This window comes from Mandrillus leucophaeus, unplaced genomic scaffold, assembly GCF_000951045.1.
Source record: "Mandrillus leucophaeus isolate KB7577 unplaced genomic scaffold, Mleu.le_1.0 Scaffold4, whole genome shotgun sequence".
In the NCBI taxonomy this organism is placed as follows: domain Eukaryota; kingdom Metazoa; phylum Chordata; class Mammalia; order Primates; family Cercopithecidae; genus Mandrillus; species Mandrillus leucophaeus.
The window spans coordinates 11,508,936-11,527,896 of NW_012104253.1; the positions used below are offsets into that span (position 1 = coordinate 11,508,936).

The window sequence follows — 18,961 nt, forward strand, 5'->3', positions numbered from 1 at the left end:
AAAAAAAAGCAAGAGGGGACTTTTACCTACCAGCCTCCATCTCTCCACTGGAAAAGTGTTTCCAATAGGGTGTTCACTCCGTTGCATCTCATGGTTTGCATATGGACAGGTGCCTAGCAGATTCCCAGAGGTGCCGACTCCAAGGGTCAGACTTTTCACAGCAGACAATGAAAGATACAAAGGTACAGCTGAGGCAGGGTGCTGTAACTGGGCTGCTCTGGTGAAAGGCAGAGTGGTTGTGCAGTGGGCACAAGAGTTGCTTAATTTAGTCTGCTTCTTGCATCACTCATATCAGTTCGTGTGCTCCATCATCACCGAAGCTTCAAGATGGTGGCTACCCACACCTCTTCAAAAGACTCAATCAGGGAAGAGGATGGGATTAGCCACAGTCCAGCTGCTACAGCTGGCTGGAAGTTTCATCTGATATTTTCATGATAGCTCATCCAAATTCAATCAGGGAAGCTGAGCAACTCTGACTTACAGGATAAGGGAATTATTCTAGGAATTGGACCTTAAACAATTGAAGGAGAAGCTGGGGAAGTAAGTGCAAAAGGGAGAATAGGATTCAGAGGAGTTACCAGCCAGTCAACCTGAGAAGCCAAGCGCATCCAGCCACCAAAGTGGGACTGCAAAGGGCAAGCTCATGGAGAATGGCTATTGTGTCTGGATCTGCAGCCATGTATCTGAGGATGGGCACAGGGCCAGTGTTGGTCAGCAAGGCTGCAGTTGGAAGAGCTGGATGCAGAGCAGAGGAAAAACTAGTGTCCCCTGGCACCTCTGCAACTAGCAGTCACCACATCACAGTGACTTTTAGAGAGTAATGGGCACTGCCTCTTGTCTACCTTCCAGATTTCACACATTTCTCTTGGCCAACTGTGACTTGGAACCATATAGGGATGGAGATGGTGGGGAAACTATGATCATAATGTCCTCCTTCCCTCACCCAAACTAGATTGTTGTCATTCTTTGCCACTACTTCAGCAGGCCTAGGCAGCCTACCAGGTGTGATCCAGACCTTCATCCCAGAGGTATTTGAGCTCTTAGTTTCTTTGCCAGTAGTTGCTACAATCACTAGGTCTCTGTCATCCCTCAGCAAAGAAGCACCAGAAGATGCCGCAGTGAATCCCCTGGGTTCTGAATGAACTGCTATTGTATTGCCACAGACATTGCACCTCGTCCAACACAGTATCCACTTGTACAAGTGTACCTTCAGGACCTGCCAGTGCAGATAGCCAGGTCTTATAATTCTTTGGGTGTCTACACACTTTCCTCCCAGAACAGGGACTGTATTTTCCCAATCAGACTGTGCTGGGAACATGATCCTCATTATTGGTTTGGAGGTAGTGAGAGAAGGCAGGAACTGATCTTAAAGAGAACAAGCATTATCTTTTCAGGCACCTGCAGGGTCTCCAGATGAAGGAGGCTGCTGCTTTCTAGTAAGGAGTTGGGGGAGCTGCTTCTCCTAGCCCAGAAAATTCAGGTAAATCTTGGGGTTTAATATTCTCAGCTAAGCCACCCAAATATCCCCATTCCAGGTTTCTGTGTCCCAAGTGTTCCTATCAGGACCCAGATTTTATCACAGAATACCTGTCGAGGCTTTCTTTCATATCTCCTTAGTAGTTCTGATATCCTTAAAATTAAGTCTTGAGCCTGAATTTTGGCATTCTGCCCTGCAGCTGCAAGAAATAGGGTCTTTTCAAACACTGACCTGGAAGTCTTCAGACTTTGAAGAATGCCTAGATTTAAGGGTTGGCTAACCTGAGCCTGTCATTCTTTGTTCATGGCCTGTAAAGCTGTTAATCCAGCCAGTATCTAGGCCTTATAATCACTAGTGTTTCCATTCCATTCAAGTGCCACCATGATTGGTGATCTGATACTTTACCTTCCACATAAACCTCATTTTAATCTGCTCCTGGTGTTGTCATGCTACTTATGTACAGGGGTTATCACCATGCCACCTACCAGGAGGAATGGGAGGGGGAAACCTTTTGCCATTCGGTCAGTGAGTAAGGGAGATCTAGAATCTCATTCAAGAACCTTGTTTTCTAGGGCCATCTCTGTTACTAGCTATCTTTGCTGGGTGTCTCCTCCCATTCCTCACAATCCCTGCTGAAAGCACATCCCAAATCAAAGGCTTACATGCAGGTCACTTATTCAGTAAGTATCCCATGAACCATGAATAGGAGTGAGGGGGAGCACTACAGCAGTGGGTCGTTGAGCTGGTCACCACTGCAGACACCTGAGTTTAGACTCTTCTTCAGAATTGTCCTCCTGAGAAATAGTAGAGAGGAGCGTTCATCCAGCCAGCTCAGAGTCACAGCATCTAAGGACCGACAGTGCAGAACACTGAGGTGCAGGTTAACTTGTCTTCTCACCCTTATATCTGACACTCAGTTTTTGCTTTGGATTAGGAATTCTTAGTTGCCTTTTAAGAATAGATTTGTAGGTATGATGTGATGATAGTGCTGTTTTAGAAAACTTAAACCTTTCAATAGTGTGCTCTGTATGCATTGGAGTCCTGGGTAGAGGGAGACAGTAGGAAACTTTTCAGTAATTGGTATGTGAGATGCTAAGGATTTGAACAAAGGTGGTGATCTAGTGGGAATGGAAGAGAGGCTAATTGAAGGATGTTCTGAAGGACAAATCTGTAGGACACATTGACAGGTTAGACGTTGAGGTCAAAGGAAGCCAGAAAGGCAGAGTAGAAATTTAAGATTTCTAGGGTATTGGGTAGACACATTGCTCCCCAATTTCCAGCATAATCCTCAGAACTTCAGATTCTTTCAGCTGACATGAGAAAATAAGACTCACAGGATGTAGGGTTTTTTTTGTTTGTTTTTGAGACAGAGAGTCTCGTTCTGTCGCCCAGGCTGGAGTGCAGTGGTGCAGTCTCGGCTCACTGCAACCTCTGCCTCCCAGGTTCAAGCGATTCTCCTGCCTTAGCCTCCTGAGGTCATGAGTAGCATTTTTAGTAGAGACGGGGTTTCACCATGTTGGTCAGGATGGTCTCAAACTCCTGACCTCATGATCCACCTGCCTCGGCCTCCCAAAGTGCTGGGATTACAGGCGTGAGCCATTGCACCCGCCCACAGGATGTAGTTTTTGTTTTGTTTTGTTTTGTTTTTTTGAGACAGGGTCTCACTCTGTCATTCAAGCTGGAGTGCAGTGCCATCTCTTGGCTCCCTGCCACCTCTACCCTCCAGGCTCAAGCGATCCTTCCACCTCAGCCTCCTGAGTAGCTGGGACTACAGGCATGCACCACTACACCCACCTGATTTTTGTATTTTTTGTAGAGACAGGGTTTCATCATATTGCCCAGGCTGGTCTCGAACTCCTGAGCCCAAACGATCCACCCATCTTGGCCTCCCATAGTGCTGGGATTTCAGGTGTGAGCCATCGCACCCAGACAGGATGTATTTTAATCTGGCACAGGCTAAGTGAGGGTCGAGAATTAGTGATGCAGCTGCCTGAATTTAAAACCTATGGTCTTTCACTTCCTGCCACACTCAATTCCTTTATTTCTTAATTTCTTTTCCCAGGATTCTGAATCAGTCATATACTGGTTAGTAAGAAAGAATTGAAGCAACTTTTCTCTCAAGCCTGTTTGTACTTCAAGTCTTATTTCTAACTCTGGTGCCTCTGAAGAGTCACCACGCCAAGTCTAAGGCCGGCCCTCCTCTAAACTTACGATCTTGTTTTATGTTGCATGGCAAGCTGTAATCTCCCTGTTCCTTTTTCCTTTCCCCATTGCCTATTTCCTCCTTCCTCTTTCCACCCCAACCTCAATATGAATCTGGAAGCCGTTTATACATTTCCTGATGGACATGAGCCCAGTGGAAAAGTTTCCCACTGGTATTGGTGAAACAAGTAGGGTGGCATTGTAGGAATAATAAGTAAGGGGGAAACAAAGATCCTGACAGTGTATTCGGGAGAACTGTCAACATTGAGGCTTTTTTTTAGTTACCAGAGGAACAAGAAGAAGAGAAACAAAAATTGATAATAAAAACAGAAAGTGATCCTATGTAACATGCAGCAATACAGTCATTTTGTGTTACTGAATTTCAGATTGATTTGTTAGCTCTTTATGTCTCAACCTTCAGCCTTGGTCATTCATTCATATTAGTTATGTGACTCAATTTTTTGAGGGAAGGTATTTTTGCTCACATTAAGGATTAGAAAGAAAATATCCTAGTAAAAGAGAATAGAGGAAAGGATTAAATAAGTAGGCGATGGATCTGTATAAGCAAAAGAAATCGTAAGAAGTTGACTTTGTACTACCTGCCAACCTCCCAACAGCATCATTGAAAATCTGAGTGGAATATATTGGTGCCTTTTATCCATTAAATGCCTTGGCTGCAGGTGGAATTTTTCCGTTACCAGGAAATTGTTAATAAAAGCTTCTTTTTTTTTTTGTTTTGAGACAGAGTCTCGCTCTGTTGCCCAGGCTGGAGTGCAATGGTGCGATTTTGGCTCACTGCAACCTCTGCCTCCTGGATTCAAGGGATTCTCCTGCCTCAGCCTCCCGAGTAGCTGTGACTACAGACACATGCCACCACACCCAGCTGATTTTTGTATTTTTAGTAGAGACTGGGTTTCGCCATGTTGGCCAGGTTTGTCTCAAACTCCTGACCTCAGGTAATCTACCTGCCTCAGCCTCTTAAAGTATGGGATTACAGATGCCCACCACCACGCTTGGCTGTTAATAAAAGCTTTTGGCCAGGCACAGTGGCTCACGCCTGTAATCCCAGCACTTTGGGAGGCTGAGGCGGGTGGATCACCTGAGGTCAGGAGTTCAAGACCAGCCTAGCCAACATGGCAAAATCCTGTCTCTACTGAAAATACAAAAATTAGCTGGGTATGGTGGCGGGCGCCTGTAATCCCAGCTACTCAGGAGACTGAGGCAGTAGAATTGCTTGAACCCGGATAGCTGAGGTTACAGTGAACTGAGATCACACCACTGCACTCCAGTCTGGCAATAAGAGTGAAACTCCATCTCAAAAAATAAAAAAAGTTTTTGAGTTGATCTAAAAATATCTAACTGGTTTATTAGTCAACCATTGCTGTGTAAGAAACAACCTGAGAACCTCAGTGGTATATCACAACGAACATTTATTTCTCATAAGTTTCTGGGTTAGGTGGGGCATTTCTGCTTCAGTTTGCAGCAACTGGGACCTCTCTCATTGCCACCGTGAGTCAGCAGGGGTGGCTGTGTTCCCAGGGCTGCTCATTCTCCTCCTGGGACCAATAAGCTAGTCACAGTGCACTCTTCACATGGTAGGAGGTAAGGCCAGCCCTGTTCCCAGAAGAGGAAAGGGACTCTAGACAGAGCCGTACTATTCAAAGCACGTCTACAGTGAGTGAGCTAGGTACAGAAATTAACAAGCATTTAGAAACTTTAAACAATTGCCACAATATTCAAGAGGTGTTTTTGCTGAATAAAGTACTGGTTCAGGACACATTGGAAATTTAAAAAGAAATAAAAAACTGTAGCATGACTCGCGATAGTTTGCAAAGTGCCGAGAGAGAATACATGACATTCTGCTCACTAGAACTGACTCCCTGTACTGCCCATGAGTAAGCATTGTGATCTGCACGTGTGTCGTGGATTTGTGTTAGGATCACTTTTTCACCAAGAGTCTGATCATCTTTGAGTGTGCTGATGGTTTTGGACCTACAGGACTTGTCCATTACCAAGGATGTGGCACCATGTAAAGCTTCCCAGCACCCGCTTGTTGGCCTTTCCCTGCCAGCATCCCTTCTGCCTTGCTGGTATATTTACATTTTCATTCCAATATTGATAACCTTGACAAAGTCTTATTATCATTAATTGAAATCCTTTACCATCAGATTAAAACATTAATTTTGACATTACCAACATTCCAGTTGTTTACCTGTCTTCCTTTTACATTTTTGAGTTAATATCACCATGTTTGGTGTATTTATAAGGTACTTTCTGCTCGTGAGAGAAGTAGTTCTAAATAAGTTCTAATGAGCAGTGATTAGTAAAAGTCCTAAGTTAGGGCTGGGTGCAGTGGCTTACACCTGTAATCCTAGCACTTTGGGAGGCCGAGGCGGGCGGATCACCTGAGGTCAAGAGTTCAAAACCAGCCTGGCTAGCATGGTGAAACCCCGTCTCTACTAAAATACAAAATATTAGCTGGGCATGATGGTGGGTGCCTGTAATCCCAGCTACTCGGGAGACTGAGACGGGAGAATCACTTGAACCCAGGAGATGATGGTTGCAGCGAGCCAAGATCGCGCTACTGCACTCCAGCCTCGGCGGCTGTGCAAAGCTCTGTCTCAAAAAAAAAAAAAAAAAAAAAAAAAAACCTAAGTTAAAGGCATAAAAAGCAGGAAGACGGGGGACCTTTTGGGAGGGGAAGGAAGGATATGTTTTGGTAGGACTTGGCTTCTTCCTAGATGTGTAACCTTGAATAACTTATTTAATCTTCGTGAGCCTTAGTTTTCTCATCATAAAATGGGGATGATAATGGTAATAATAATCTCCTTTGAGAAGAAGTGCTAAAATTAAATATTCTAAAGCAAGCAATTAGCACAGAGCCTAATTGTTTTCAAGAGTGTTAGTTACTGTTATTTGCTTTTAGTTATCTACTAGGTGCCAGACACTATAGAATCAGATAAGATGGGGCCTTTACTGAAAAGGGGCTTAATCTGGTGGAAGAGTCAGACAAATATATATAAGAAACATACAGTAGTATGAGAGTTTTGTGCTGTTATAGACAAACACAGGGTACCAGAGAAACTTTTAGGTAGGAGGAACACCTGACCTAAGACTTTGAGGAGCAGTATCAAAGTAGGCTCTTAAAAGAGGCAGCATCTAAGCTGAGACTTAAAGATGCAGAGAAGTTAAGAAAAAGAGTTAGGGGCATTTCAGAAAAGTGGAACAACACACGCAAAAGCCTGGAGGTGCAAGCGTTTGGTGGGCTTCTGGGGAATGGGAAGGGACGAAGTATGACTGGGGTGTAGAGTCTGCTCAGGGATGGACTGGGGAGTAGGCAGGTGCCAGATTATCAAGGCAGATGTAGCTTGGACTTTTTCTTGAAATCATTTGTAGCATGAAGCTATTGAATAATTCATTAAAGAGGCATATATAATTTACATTTTAAAAGATCATTTTGGCAACAGTACAGAGAGCAGATTAGAAGGGGAAAGACTGGAGGTGGAAATTTTTTTAAAGGCCATTTCAATAATGCAGGGGAAAAGTATCAGGTTCTGAAAAGGAGGTGGTGAAAATTCAGTGGAGATTCTGTGGAGGGGTTGGATTGAAAAGAAGAATGAACAGCATCTGGTGACAGATTGGTTATGGGCGTCCGGAGATGGACCCCATGATAGCACTCAGACCTCTGGCTTTGGTGACTGAAGAGGACCAGATTTCCCAGAGGAAATGAATTGACTTTGGCATTTAAGATGTTTGTGGAAAATCCATGTGAAAGTCAGGTGTGACTGGGAGTCAGCTCAGGCTTGGAGCTATCAACTGGGAAGTCAGGGATATAATGAGATGAAGGCCGTGCGGCAGGTGATATCACCAGGCAATGAAAAGAGCTGGGTATTCAGGGTACTTGGCTTAGGTACTCCAGACTGTTTGAACAAATGTGGAGTGTCAAGAGTATGGTCTGATTTAAATCCCATAACAACCCTGTGAGGTAGGAAACAATCTCAGCTTTGCAGATGAGAACATTTCAGACTCTTGAGAGTTAAGTGATTTGCCTAAAGTGATTTTGCTACTGAGTGGCAGAGCTAGGATTTCGAGTCCAATCTGTCTGATTTTAAAGCCCATTTTTTTTCCTACTGTATCCTGCTTCTTTGTAGACCTCAGCAGTTTAAATATTTGTGATCATGTTATCTATCATTCTTTTTCTTCACCTCTGCCAGTATCCTGGTTTAGTAGGATTGTGATACATCATTTTAAATAACCAGCTTTTCTCTCATTTCCCCTGCTTTACTCCCAAACACATCTATAAGATTGCCTTTCCTATCAGATTGACTCATCCCACTCAATTCTATTCCAATACCCACTTCAAAACAACAGGCCAACAGAGGTCCTCCACTGGCTACTGAATGAGGTCTGTCCTCCTCAGCTCGGCATTCAAGGCTCAAAGGCTCATCATAAAATGATGACTGTTGAAAACTTTCCCATATTTCCCGCTTCTCATCAGCACATCTTCATGCCTTTGGGTGTCATCTATATGTGCATATAAATGTGGTGGTCTCATTGTGTTCCTTATAGGGATATTCTTTTAGTGCTTAGAATAAATATATCTTTTACTTGCTCTGTTACCATCTTTATAAAAACCGGTTTTGTCTTTGTGATGAAATCAGCTTGGATGTCTTCTGACCTTAGTTCCCTTTCCAGCATCAGGGTTCTTTATACTCTATCCCTAATGTGATGAGCCAGCCTCTGCTCTGACACTTTCTAGAGGGTTCCTTTTTTTGATGGGAGAAGAGGATGGAAATTCTAATTGTTAGAAATTTCTTATCATTGAACCAAAATCTCCCTGCTTTTAACATCTGTCTGTTTCCTGGGAACAACGGATAAATCAGTTATTTCTCCTCTGCCTCATGAAGAGGCATTAAGACAGCTCTTATGTCTCTCCTCAGGATTCTCTTACATAACTCAAATAATCTCTTGCTTGGAGCTTTTCTCCTGTGATAAGTTGCAAACTCTCCACTATTCCCTCGCCCTCCTGAGACTCTTGCAGTTTGGTCAGTGCTCATCTAAACTGACCCACGGGGCCCAGAACAACACAGCACTCCGCAGAAAGCAGCAACACTGGTCCTTTGATTACAGCTGGATGCTTGTACCTGAAAAGCCTGAGACAGATTCAGATCTATAACACCCATGTCACATTTTGCATTCATTCAGTTAAAAAAAACCCAGATATTTTATATAGTTCTAGTTAAGCCAACCATCATCTGCTGTGCAATCGATTTCTTAAATGTAGAACTAATTCTCCTAGTTATATTTCAACTTCATTTTGATCAGTCTTTTTAGGCAATTATGATTCTGCTATGCAGTGTGGTTTTAACTGTGTTTCCAAGTTTGGGGTTATCTGAAGATTTTGAAACATACTTTCCACATCATTATCCAAGGTTTTTGTTTGTTTGTTTTTGAGACAGGGTCTCACTCTGTCGCCCAGGCTGGAGTGCAGTGGTGTGATCTCAGCTCACTGCAACCTCCACTTCCTGGGTTCAAGCAATTCTCCTGCCTCAGCCTCCTGAGTAGCTGGGATTACAGGTACGTGCCACCATACCCAGCTGATTTTTGTATTTTTAGTAGAGATGGGTTTTTACCATGTTGGCCAAGCTGATCTCAAACTCCTGACCTCAGGTGATCCACCCGCCTCAGCCTCCCAAAGTGCTGGGATTACAGGCGCGAGCCACTGCACCCGGCCCAAAGTTCTTGGTAAACATGGCAAAAACCAACTTCCCACTCCATGCATCAAGTTAATCAGTGCTATTTATGAATGGTTCTGTTAACCACTGCCCTGTCATCCCATCCCCTGTCTCTTCATCTTATCTGCAAAGATCTCATTTGTACATTCAACGCGTTTTTATTTAGCACAAGTGCTAGGAATACATTGAAGATAGCAGTCCCTGTCTTGTGGTGCTTGCAGTTTAGCAGCATCATGAAATATTTTCTAAATGCTTTGTGGAAATCAAGTTATGCAGTTATCTATGATATTTCTTCTCATCTAGTACCATATCAGAAAAGGGAATGAGGGATTACTTTTTGTAGACTCCATATTGCTACTCATTATCTTCTGTCACTTCAAAGTGGGATTTACTCCCTTTATCTTTACACCTTTCATGGTTTCACAAATAGCTTTGAACTTTAGAAGTCTCTGGAGTTCACTTATGCCCTTTCTGTGTATCCATATTTTTGGTGGTGTTTGTTTAATTTAATTTAATTTAATTTTGAGACAGAGTCTTGCTTTGTCTCCCAGGCTGGAGTGTAGTGGCACGATTTCGGCTCACTGCAACCTCCACCTCTCGAGTTCAAGAGATTCTCCTGCCTCAGCCTCCCTAGTAGCTGGGATTACAGGATGCCTAACTAATTTTTGTATTTTTTAGTAGAGACTGGGTTTCACCATGTTGGCCAGACTGATCTTGAACTCCTGACCTTAGGTGATCTGCCTGCCTTGGCCTCCCAGAGTGCTCAGATTACAAGCGTGAGCCAGTGCGCCCGGCCTGGTGGTGGTGTTTAAACGCCTGTTTTTGTTTGTTTGTTTGTTTTCACATTATCAGGATTGTTTTTTGTTTTATAGTAAGCTTAATGAAAAATTTCTGTTCAACTTTAGGCATTTTCACTCCCATAATCTTTGTCACTCAGATTTTTACTTATATTTTATCTTTATGTTTTGAAATGATCTTTCCTGAGGAGGAGAGTTGAGTCTCCTTAGGTTTTCTTTTCTTCCTTGAGTTCTTGAAATGCCATAGTTGCTTTCTCTAGGATCCTGGTCCTTTTCACTTCCTTTTTCAGGTTTGCCAGAACTAAGCTCAGATGTATTTTGTCTGTTTTCTGAAGGATTAAACTGTCAACAATGCAAGGTGCTATGTTTTCATACAAAGAGTGGATGTCTGCATAGCCGGCAGCCCACCTACCTTATTCTGAGGTGTGCGTTCTCTCATCAGTCAGGTGTCATCCACATCCTTCCTCTAGCCAGTTTCCACCACTGCAGCCTTTTTGCCTACTCTTCTTTCCCCTTTGGTCCAATGTCTTCCTCTATACTGTCTTACTCACATTGTTGGATTTGCACATAGATGTTTATTATCTTGAACTTGGGACGATTCTCTGCCTTTTTCTCTAGATCCATCTCTGTAAGGCAGCAGATTTTCTATAGATGCCATAGTCTATTGTTAACCCATCCCACCAAGTTTTGGTGATTTTCATGAGATTTTATTTATCTCCTTGAGTTCTTTTTTGCTGTTGTGACTTTTAAATATAGTGCCTAGCACACTAATGTTCAATAAGTAATATTTATGATTAATCTCAAGAAGTATTTGCCTTCTCTTTTAGGCTGTGAGGATATCATTGCTGAGAGCATCTCATTAGATACCTTAATTGCCATCCTCAAGTGGAGTTCTCATCCATATGGCTCTAAATGGGTGCACCGACAAGCTTTACATTTCCTCTGTGAGGAATTTTCCCAGGTCATGACTTCGGATGTTTTTTATGAACTCAGCAAAGACCATCTGCTTACTGCTATCCAGTCTGACTACCTACAGGTAATCATTTAAACACCTCTCAAACTCATTGTCATTCATATGTGCACCAAAAAAATCCATCTATGCTCTATTACTCTTCCATGTAGGGTAGGGCAGGGGAAGAGAAACAGGCTGTGATCAAACCACACAGGAACTGCCCCCTTCATAGTTGTACAACAAAAGCCTTCTGTCTCACTAGCTCTTCATTACCCTGCTGCCAAGACTCAACACTGAACAAGCCCAGGTCCCAGCCAGATGCACCAAAGAGAGACTGGGGCAGTAGGCAAGGTCAGAAGCACTTCCCAACAGTGATTTTCTTGACTTCTATTAATGTAGCTTGTGTATGGTGGTTTCTTACTTTTGGTGGAGCATCCCATACTTAGACTGTAGACAGTAGCTTCAGCAGCACAAAGTAAAAATAGTGTTCACTTTCTGATCTGCTCAGATGGTTATCAAAACTCAGCGCATGTATTCTTCCAAAGCATGGTAATGTTTTCAACTACTTGTTTTTAAGCAGAAGTAGTTTTTAGCAGATTCTTGTGTTCTTGACTTAAATCTCAATTTAATTTGGAAATTTAAATTAATAATAGATTTTATATATTACAGAAAATACTTGCAGGCAAAGTATATTCAAGCTTAATTTTTTTCCATTGGCTGTATGAATTTTATGCTAAAAACTGTACAACTGTTTTAATGCTATTAAAGACATAAACCCATTGAGCCACTTCCTATTTCTTTGTATTTGTACTAGAAAAATGATAAAATGCTACCGTTTTAGTCAGAAATGCAGTGGAGAGTTAAATAATACACTCAGCATCTGTGCTTTTCCTTTGTTGCTTTGATTGCAGTACAGATGTCATACTTGGGCTTGATTTATGGAGAATCTTTGTTCGTTAACCTCGTCTCATTGTCCTGATCAAAACTGGATGCTTTATGTTTGTGTTAGAAGTTGTTAGTTTTCTTAGATTATTGCTTTAGGAGCTTTGCATTCCTTCTTAGAAAGTATTTAAAAAAAAAAAATTGGAGAGCAGCCTAGATTTGCTCTAAGATTTTAAATAAAATACAAAGAAATGAGGGATACATTGCCATTTCACAGATTGTGCTTCACCAACCAGTAAAATACCTTGTAGAGATTTTAGTTTCTTTTGCAAAAACAAGTTGACTGACTTGTTTTTCCTGTCCCTCCAGGAGTTAGTAGTTACTCTGCCTATACCCTATACTTATACTTTCATTTACTTATCTGTGTTTTCTTCCAAAAGAGAATTTAAGGCAGCTTTATAGAAACCACATAGTAAGATAAAATAAATTTAAAATAGGAAGTGGGTTGCTTGAGCCCAGAAGTGTGAGACCAGCCTCGGCAACAGGTAGGACCCCATCTCTACAAAAAATTTTTTAAAAATTAGCCGCTTGGGAGGCTGAGTTGGGTGGATCACAAGGTCAGGAGATCGAGAGCATCCTGGCTAACAAGGTGAAACCCCATCTCTACTAAAAATACAAAAACCAGGCATTGTGGCAGGTGCCTGTAGTCCCAGGTACCCAGGAGACTGAGACAGGAGAATAGCGTGAACCCAGGAGGCGGTGCTTGCATTGAGCCAAGATCACGCCACTGCACTCTAGCCTGGGCAACAGCACGAGACTCCATCTCAAAAAAAAAAAAAAGAAATTAACTAGGTGTGGTGGCACACACCTGTAGTCCCAGCTGCTCAGGAGGCTGAGATGGGGAGAATCCCTTGAGCCCAGGAGGTTGAGGCTGCAGAGACCCATGATGGCACTGTTGCACTCCAGCCTGGGCAATAGAGTGCAACTCCATCTCAAAAGGAAAAATTAAAATGAAAAAATAAAATAGGAAGGGAGCAGATTACAGAAAAAGAAGATAGAAATGAAATTTAAAAATTAGTTGGAGCCAAGAGTGAGGTTACTGGATAAAATATATGTAATACAGTCTTGTGTATTTCCTGTCGATGGACCACAGATTTAACACTAAAACTTCAGCCAATAGAAAGAGTGAAACATGGTAAGTTGCGTGCTGTATTTCCCACTTACGAAAAGTCCTTAATGAAATTAACCACTTATCTAATTTCACTAAAATAAATATAAACCATTTTTTATTACAGGCAAGTGAACAAGATATCCTTAAATATCTGATTAAATGGGGAGAGCATCAGTTGATGAAAAGAATAGCAGATAGAGGTAAGCTCAGAAAATTAGCTTGCGCTAGTTACCTTGTGTAAATTTTTGGTGGTTCTTACATTCCCAGCTTACAGAAATGCATGCCGCACATCAGTCTTGAAAACTGACACTGTTGCCTGGTGAAAATGGAAGTTTTTACCATCGGCAAAATTCTTTAGTGGACAGGGTATAGTTTATTAAAATAAACATATCAGGCCGGGCGTGGTGGCTCAAGCCTGTGATCCCAGCACTTTGGGAGGCCGAGACGGGCGGATCACAAGGTCAGGAGATCGAGACCATCCTGGCTAACATAGTGAAACCCTGTCTCTACTAAAAATACAAAAAGTTAGCCGGGCGTGGTGGTGGGCGCCTGTAGTCCCAGCTACTTGGGAGGCTGAGGCAGAATGGCGTAAACCCGGGAGGCGGAGCTTGCAGTGAGCTGAGATCCGGCCACTGCACTCCAGCCTGGGCGACAGAGCAAGACTCCATCTCAAAATAAATAAATAAATAAATAAATAAATAAAATATATCAGAAAGTCTTATTTTGCAGCTTTAAAAGGATACTTTTTATTATTATGTTCTTAGGTGCTTAATAAAACATGTTGACTGATTCATGGAAGTATTAGAATGAAAAATTTAATATAATTTCATATAATGACTAAAGTGTTACAAAAGCATAATGATGAAAATGTGGAATTAGTGTTGATGGTTACACAACAATAAGAGTATAGTAAGAACCACTGAATGGTATGCTTTAAAATGTTTTAAATAAATTTTGTGTTATGTGAATTTTAACCTCAATTTAAAAATACGAGTACAGGCTGACCTGAGGTCAGGAGTCTGAGACTAGCCTGGCCAACATGGCAGAATCCCACCTGTACTAAAAATACAAAAATTAGTGGGAAGTGGTGGCACATGCCTGTACTCCCAGCTACTCGAAGACTGAGGCGTGAGAATCACTTGAACCTGGGAGGCAGAGGTTGCAGTGAGCTGAGATTGCACTACTGCACTCCACATGGGTGACAGAGCGAGACTCAAAAAAAAAAAAAAGAGTACAAATGAAAAAGCATTCATTGTTTATTTTTAAATGTTGTAGAAAGTAGGCCGGGCGCGGTGGCTCATGCCTGTAATCCCAGCACTTTGGGAGACCAAGGCAGGCAGATCACGAGGTCAGGAGATCGAGACCACAGTGAAACCCTGTCTCTACTAAAAATACAAAAACTTAGCTGGGCGCGGTGGCGGGCGCCTGTAGTCCCAGCTACTCTGGAGGCTGAGGCAGGAGAATGGCGTGAACCCGCGAGGCGGAGCTTGCAGGGAGCCGAGATCGCGCCACTGCACTCCAGCCTGGGTGACAGAGCGAGACTCCGTCTCAAAAAAAAAAAAAAAAAAAAAGGCCAGGCGCAGTGGCTCACGCCTGTCATCCCAGCACTTTGGGAGGCCGAGGCGGGTGGATCACCTGAGGTTGGAAGTTCAAGACCAGCCTGACCGACATAGAGAAACCCCGTCTCTACTAAAAGTAAAAAAAATTAGCCAGGTGTGGTGGTGCATGCCTATAATCCCTGCTACCTGGGAAGCTGAGGCAGGAGAATCACTTGAACCCGTGGGGCGGAGGTTATGGTGAGCCGAGATTGCACCATTGCACTCCAGCCTGAGCAACGAGCAAAATTTTGTCTCAAAAAAAGAGAAATGTTGTGGAAGGTAAAAGAGAAACAAATAATACTTCTGAATGACCTCCCAGTGGGGTCACTGCAGAAGAGAAGGAAGCATCGTATGTCGGAGGCTGGGCTTTCAACTTTGGAAATTTATGATTCCACAGCAGTCTTTTGTTTGTGTCTAGGGTTAGCCCACCCACCTGTTCTTCCCTCAAACATCATTGTGTTCCTTTATGTACTGAACCTAAATTTAAAATTTTTAATTAGGAAAATAAATACAGATTTCCCTTTTCTGTCACCTTTCGATAGCTTTATTTAGATACAATTTACATATCTTGAAAGTTCACTGGTTTAAAGTGTTCAAGTCAGTGGATTTTAGTACATTTATAGAGTTGTTTTGTCACATTTTTAAATATAAAAAATGTTGTGCTAAACCTGCCTTTAAGCCTTTTTATGGTGTTTCTTTAATATGCTACTATCCAAGCTCTAGGGAACAAAAGCAGTCCTTCTATTTTATTTCTCCAATTCTTTTCTGTGGCTGGCAAAAACCTTTAGCAATTCTCAGATTTGATTTTTTTTTTATTTTTATTTTTAAAATTGTATTTCAGAGAGCAGCAAAGTTATGAATTTTTTTTTTGGAGACGGAGTCTTGCTCTGTCTCCCAGGCTGGAGTACAGTGGCGCAGTCTTGGCTCACTGCAACCTCTGCCTCCCAGGTTCAAGCTATTCTCCTGCCTCAGCCTCTTGAGTAGCTGGGATTATAGGCACATGCCATCACGCACGGCTAATTTTCGTTATTTTTAGTAGAGACAGAGTTTCGCCATGTTGGCCAGGCTGTTCTCAAACTCCTGACCTCAGATGATCCACCATGCCCAGCAAGTTATGAATTTTTTTAAATATGAAAACCATTACAATTGATTTAGAAAGAATTTTAAATGCCAGTATACAATTAGTTCTCATTCGTGGCTTTTATATTTGTCAACTTACCTAGTCACTAAAATTTATCTGTAACCCCAAAATCAATACTGGTGGTACTTTCATGGTCATTCCTGGACATGCATGAAGTAGCAAAAAGCTTGATCTCCCAACAAGCACATTCCCAGCTGAGTTCTAACAAGACAGAGGCACTCTGCCTTCTTGTTTCAGATGTTACCAAGTGCCACGTTTTACATTTTTGTGTTTTCGTGATCTCACTGTTTAAGATGGCCCCCAGGTGTAGTATGAAGTGCTGTCTAGTGTTCCTGAGAACAAGAAGGCTGTGGTGTGCCTTACAGAGACAATACATGGGTTAGATGAGCTTCATTCAGGCGTGAGTTACAGTGCTGTTGGTCATGAGGTTAGTGTTAATGAATCAGCCACATACATTAAATAGTCTTTAAACAGAAACACATAAAACAAGGTTCTGCCTTAATCATTTGACAAAAATGTTGTGCCCAGAGGCTCACAGGAACCTAACTCTGTGTTTTCCCTATGAACAAGAGCTCAGTATTCACTGACTCATTGTTTGTGTTGACTTTATAACTACTCGAGATAACAAGAACCGATTGTATATAACTCTGTGTAAATGTTATAGCCCATAAGCTTGTTCATTGATGTAAAGTTGGTGGTGATGAAATTTCATTTATTTGGGGCAGATAACAAGCATCCTTAAGGGTTAAAATTTTCCTTAGAAAAATAGTTTCTAGGCAAAGCATGGTGGCTCACGCATGTAATCCCAGCACTTTAGGAGGCCAACGTAGGTGGATCATGAGGTCAGATGTTCCAGACCAGCCTAGCCAACATGGTGAAACCCCGTCTCTACTACAAATACAAAAATTAGCTGGGTGTGGTGGCAAGCACCTGTAATCCCAGCTACTCAGGAAGCTGAGGCAGGAGAATCGCTTGAACCCGGGAGGTGGAGGTTGCAGTGAGCCGAGATCATGCCACTGCCTTCTAGCCTGGGCAACAGAGCAAGACTCCGTCTTAAAAAATAATAATAATAAAATAAATAAAAGGTAGTTTCCAAACTGGGTTAGGGATGAGAAGGAAGCAAGGTGAGCCAGGCCATAGCTTTGTTTCAGTCAGTTTTATACAGAAGGATTCTGCCCTTACCTGTCATATATTTGGGGGTTTTGTGTAAGATTTTATATGAAAATGGATGTCACTACTTTAAGAAAAAAAACCATATTTTGAAAAGCAAAATGCCTTAAATAAATATGAAACTAAATCATAGCTAGGCAAGGGAAAAAAAAAACAATTCTTTTCTACACAGTTAACAATTTTATTCTGAATGAATCCACAAAACTTAGCTTCTCAAAAACAATCTCTCTCTCTCTCTCTCTCTCTCTCACACACACACACACACACACGCGCGCACACACACACACACACACACACACGAATTAAGGAAGATACCAGTTTTCTTGTAGAATATTTGGAAAAAATCCAACAGTTATATTTATGAATGATAAAGATCTTATTCTGTGTTATCTTATTCTGTGTTAATTTTTTTAAGAAAAAAATTACAGACCCCTAAAGACATGATTAAAGATTTCCAAATTATGTAATTTTTCTTCCCACCTCAATATCATAAGCATACGTATTTCAGATTGTCGTTCACTAATGCCCAGTGAAGCAATCATTCTCTGCCCTGGACTGTGGACATATATTACATGTCAAAGATCAAAGGGTCTACTTTTATGCAGTAATATTCCCATATTATGGAAATTTGGGAGATTTTCATAAGAATCTTAAAACTAAGTAAAGCACATTCGGCTTTGCCGCTTCAAACGCCAGGTGATTAACACATTGTTAAATTACTGTTACACATGTGTAGGCTAATGAGCATGCTGATAACCTACAGTGACCGGAAATGGCATGTGCCCTTCAGTGACCTTATACTACTAAAAACTGGTCACAAAAGTAAGAAAGCTTTTTAAAAAGCCCTTGATAAAATTAGATTTTAGTAGATTGTCATCTTTTCTCTTTTGAGTTAGGCTATAGAAAGGAATCCTTTATTTATTGCAGAGCAGTGATAAAATAATTTTATTGTACTGTGATACCATGCTTTTTCTTTATCCAAGAACATCCCTATTAAACATCTTATGAAAGAAAAATAATTGATTTATAACCCTTTTTAAAGCAGAGGCACATAAGTCTATAGAGTGGTACTGTTGGTGTATGTGCTAGAGAACAAAGCAAACCTGTCTCAGAACATTTGGATTTGGTTGGAAACTTTTCATTTTCTGTCTTGTAGAGCCAAACTTACTGAGTGGCACTGCCCATAGTGTGAACAAAAGAGGTGTAAAAAGACGGGACCTGGACATGGAAGAGCTCAGAGAGATCCTTTCTTCTCTCTTACCTTTTGTGCGAATTGAACACATCTTACCTATAAGCAGTGAAGTCTTAAGTGATGCAGTAAGTATTTTTCTCCATGTATTCCTTTCATGAAAAGAAAAATGCCAGGCGTATGTTTTTATTCATTGTAAATAATTTCTAGTACTAACAGAGTATTGTGAAGCTGTAATTCTGTGAAGACAGACAGATGTCTGTTGTGTGCGATGTTGTGTCCCCTGTGTCTGTCACATAGTACAGTTAAAATGTTCGGTGAATGAGAGTCGAGTGAGTAAATAGGTCTTACTCATGCAAGCGCATTATTTCTAGCAGAGTTAATTCCGTCATTTAAGTGTAGATCAAGTAGACCCTTATTCAAAAAGGAAAAGGTAGAAATTACCTTTGGAGAGTCTTCAAGAACAGCAATGAATCAGAGAGCAGTGGAGTAGAGGGATTGGCTCAATAGAAAAAGAATGGATGGACCTGAAAATTAATACAGCTCATCTTATTACTTTCATAATTTTTAAACAGTGAATTTTAAAAAAATTAATAGAATTGGCTGGGTGTAGTGGCTCACTCCTGTAATCCCAGCACTTTGGGAGG

General features: G+C 41.6%; 1 protein-coding gene across 1 annotated transcript in view; it reads left to right on the plus strand.

The window, feature by feature from the left end:
* The window catches only part of BTBD7 (BTB (POZ) domain containing 7), a 71,557-nt gene that overhangs the window by 28,979 nt on the left and 23,617 nt on the right, over positions 1-18,961 (plus strand). Inside the window, exons 3-5 of the mRNA XM_011991738.1 lie at positions 11,039-11,247; positions 13,341-13,416; positions 18,282-18,442. Coding sequence (XP_011847128.1) covers positions 11,039-11,247; positions 13,341-13,416; positions 18,282-18,442 — 446 coding nt within the window. The remainder of the gene's footprint in view (positions 1-11,038; positions 11,248-13,340; positions 13,417-18,281; positions 18,443-18,961) is intronic.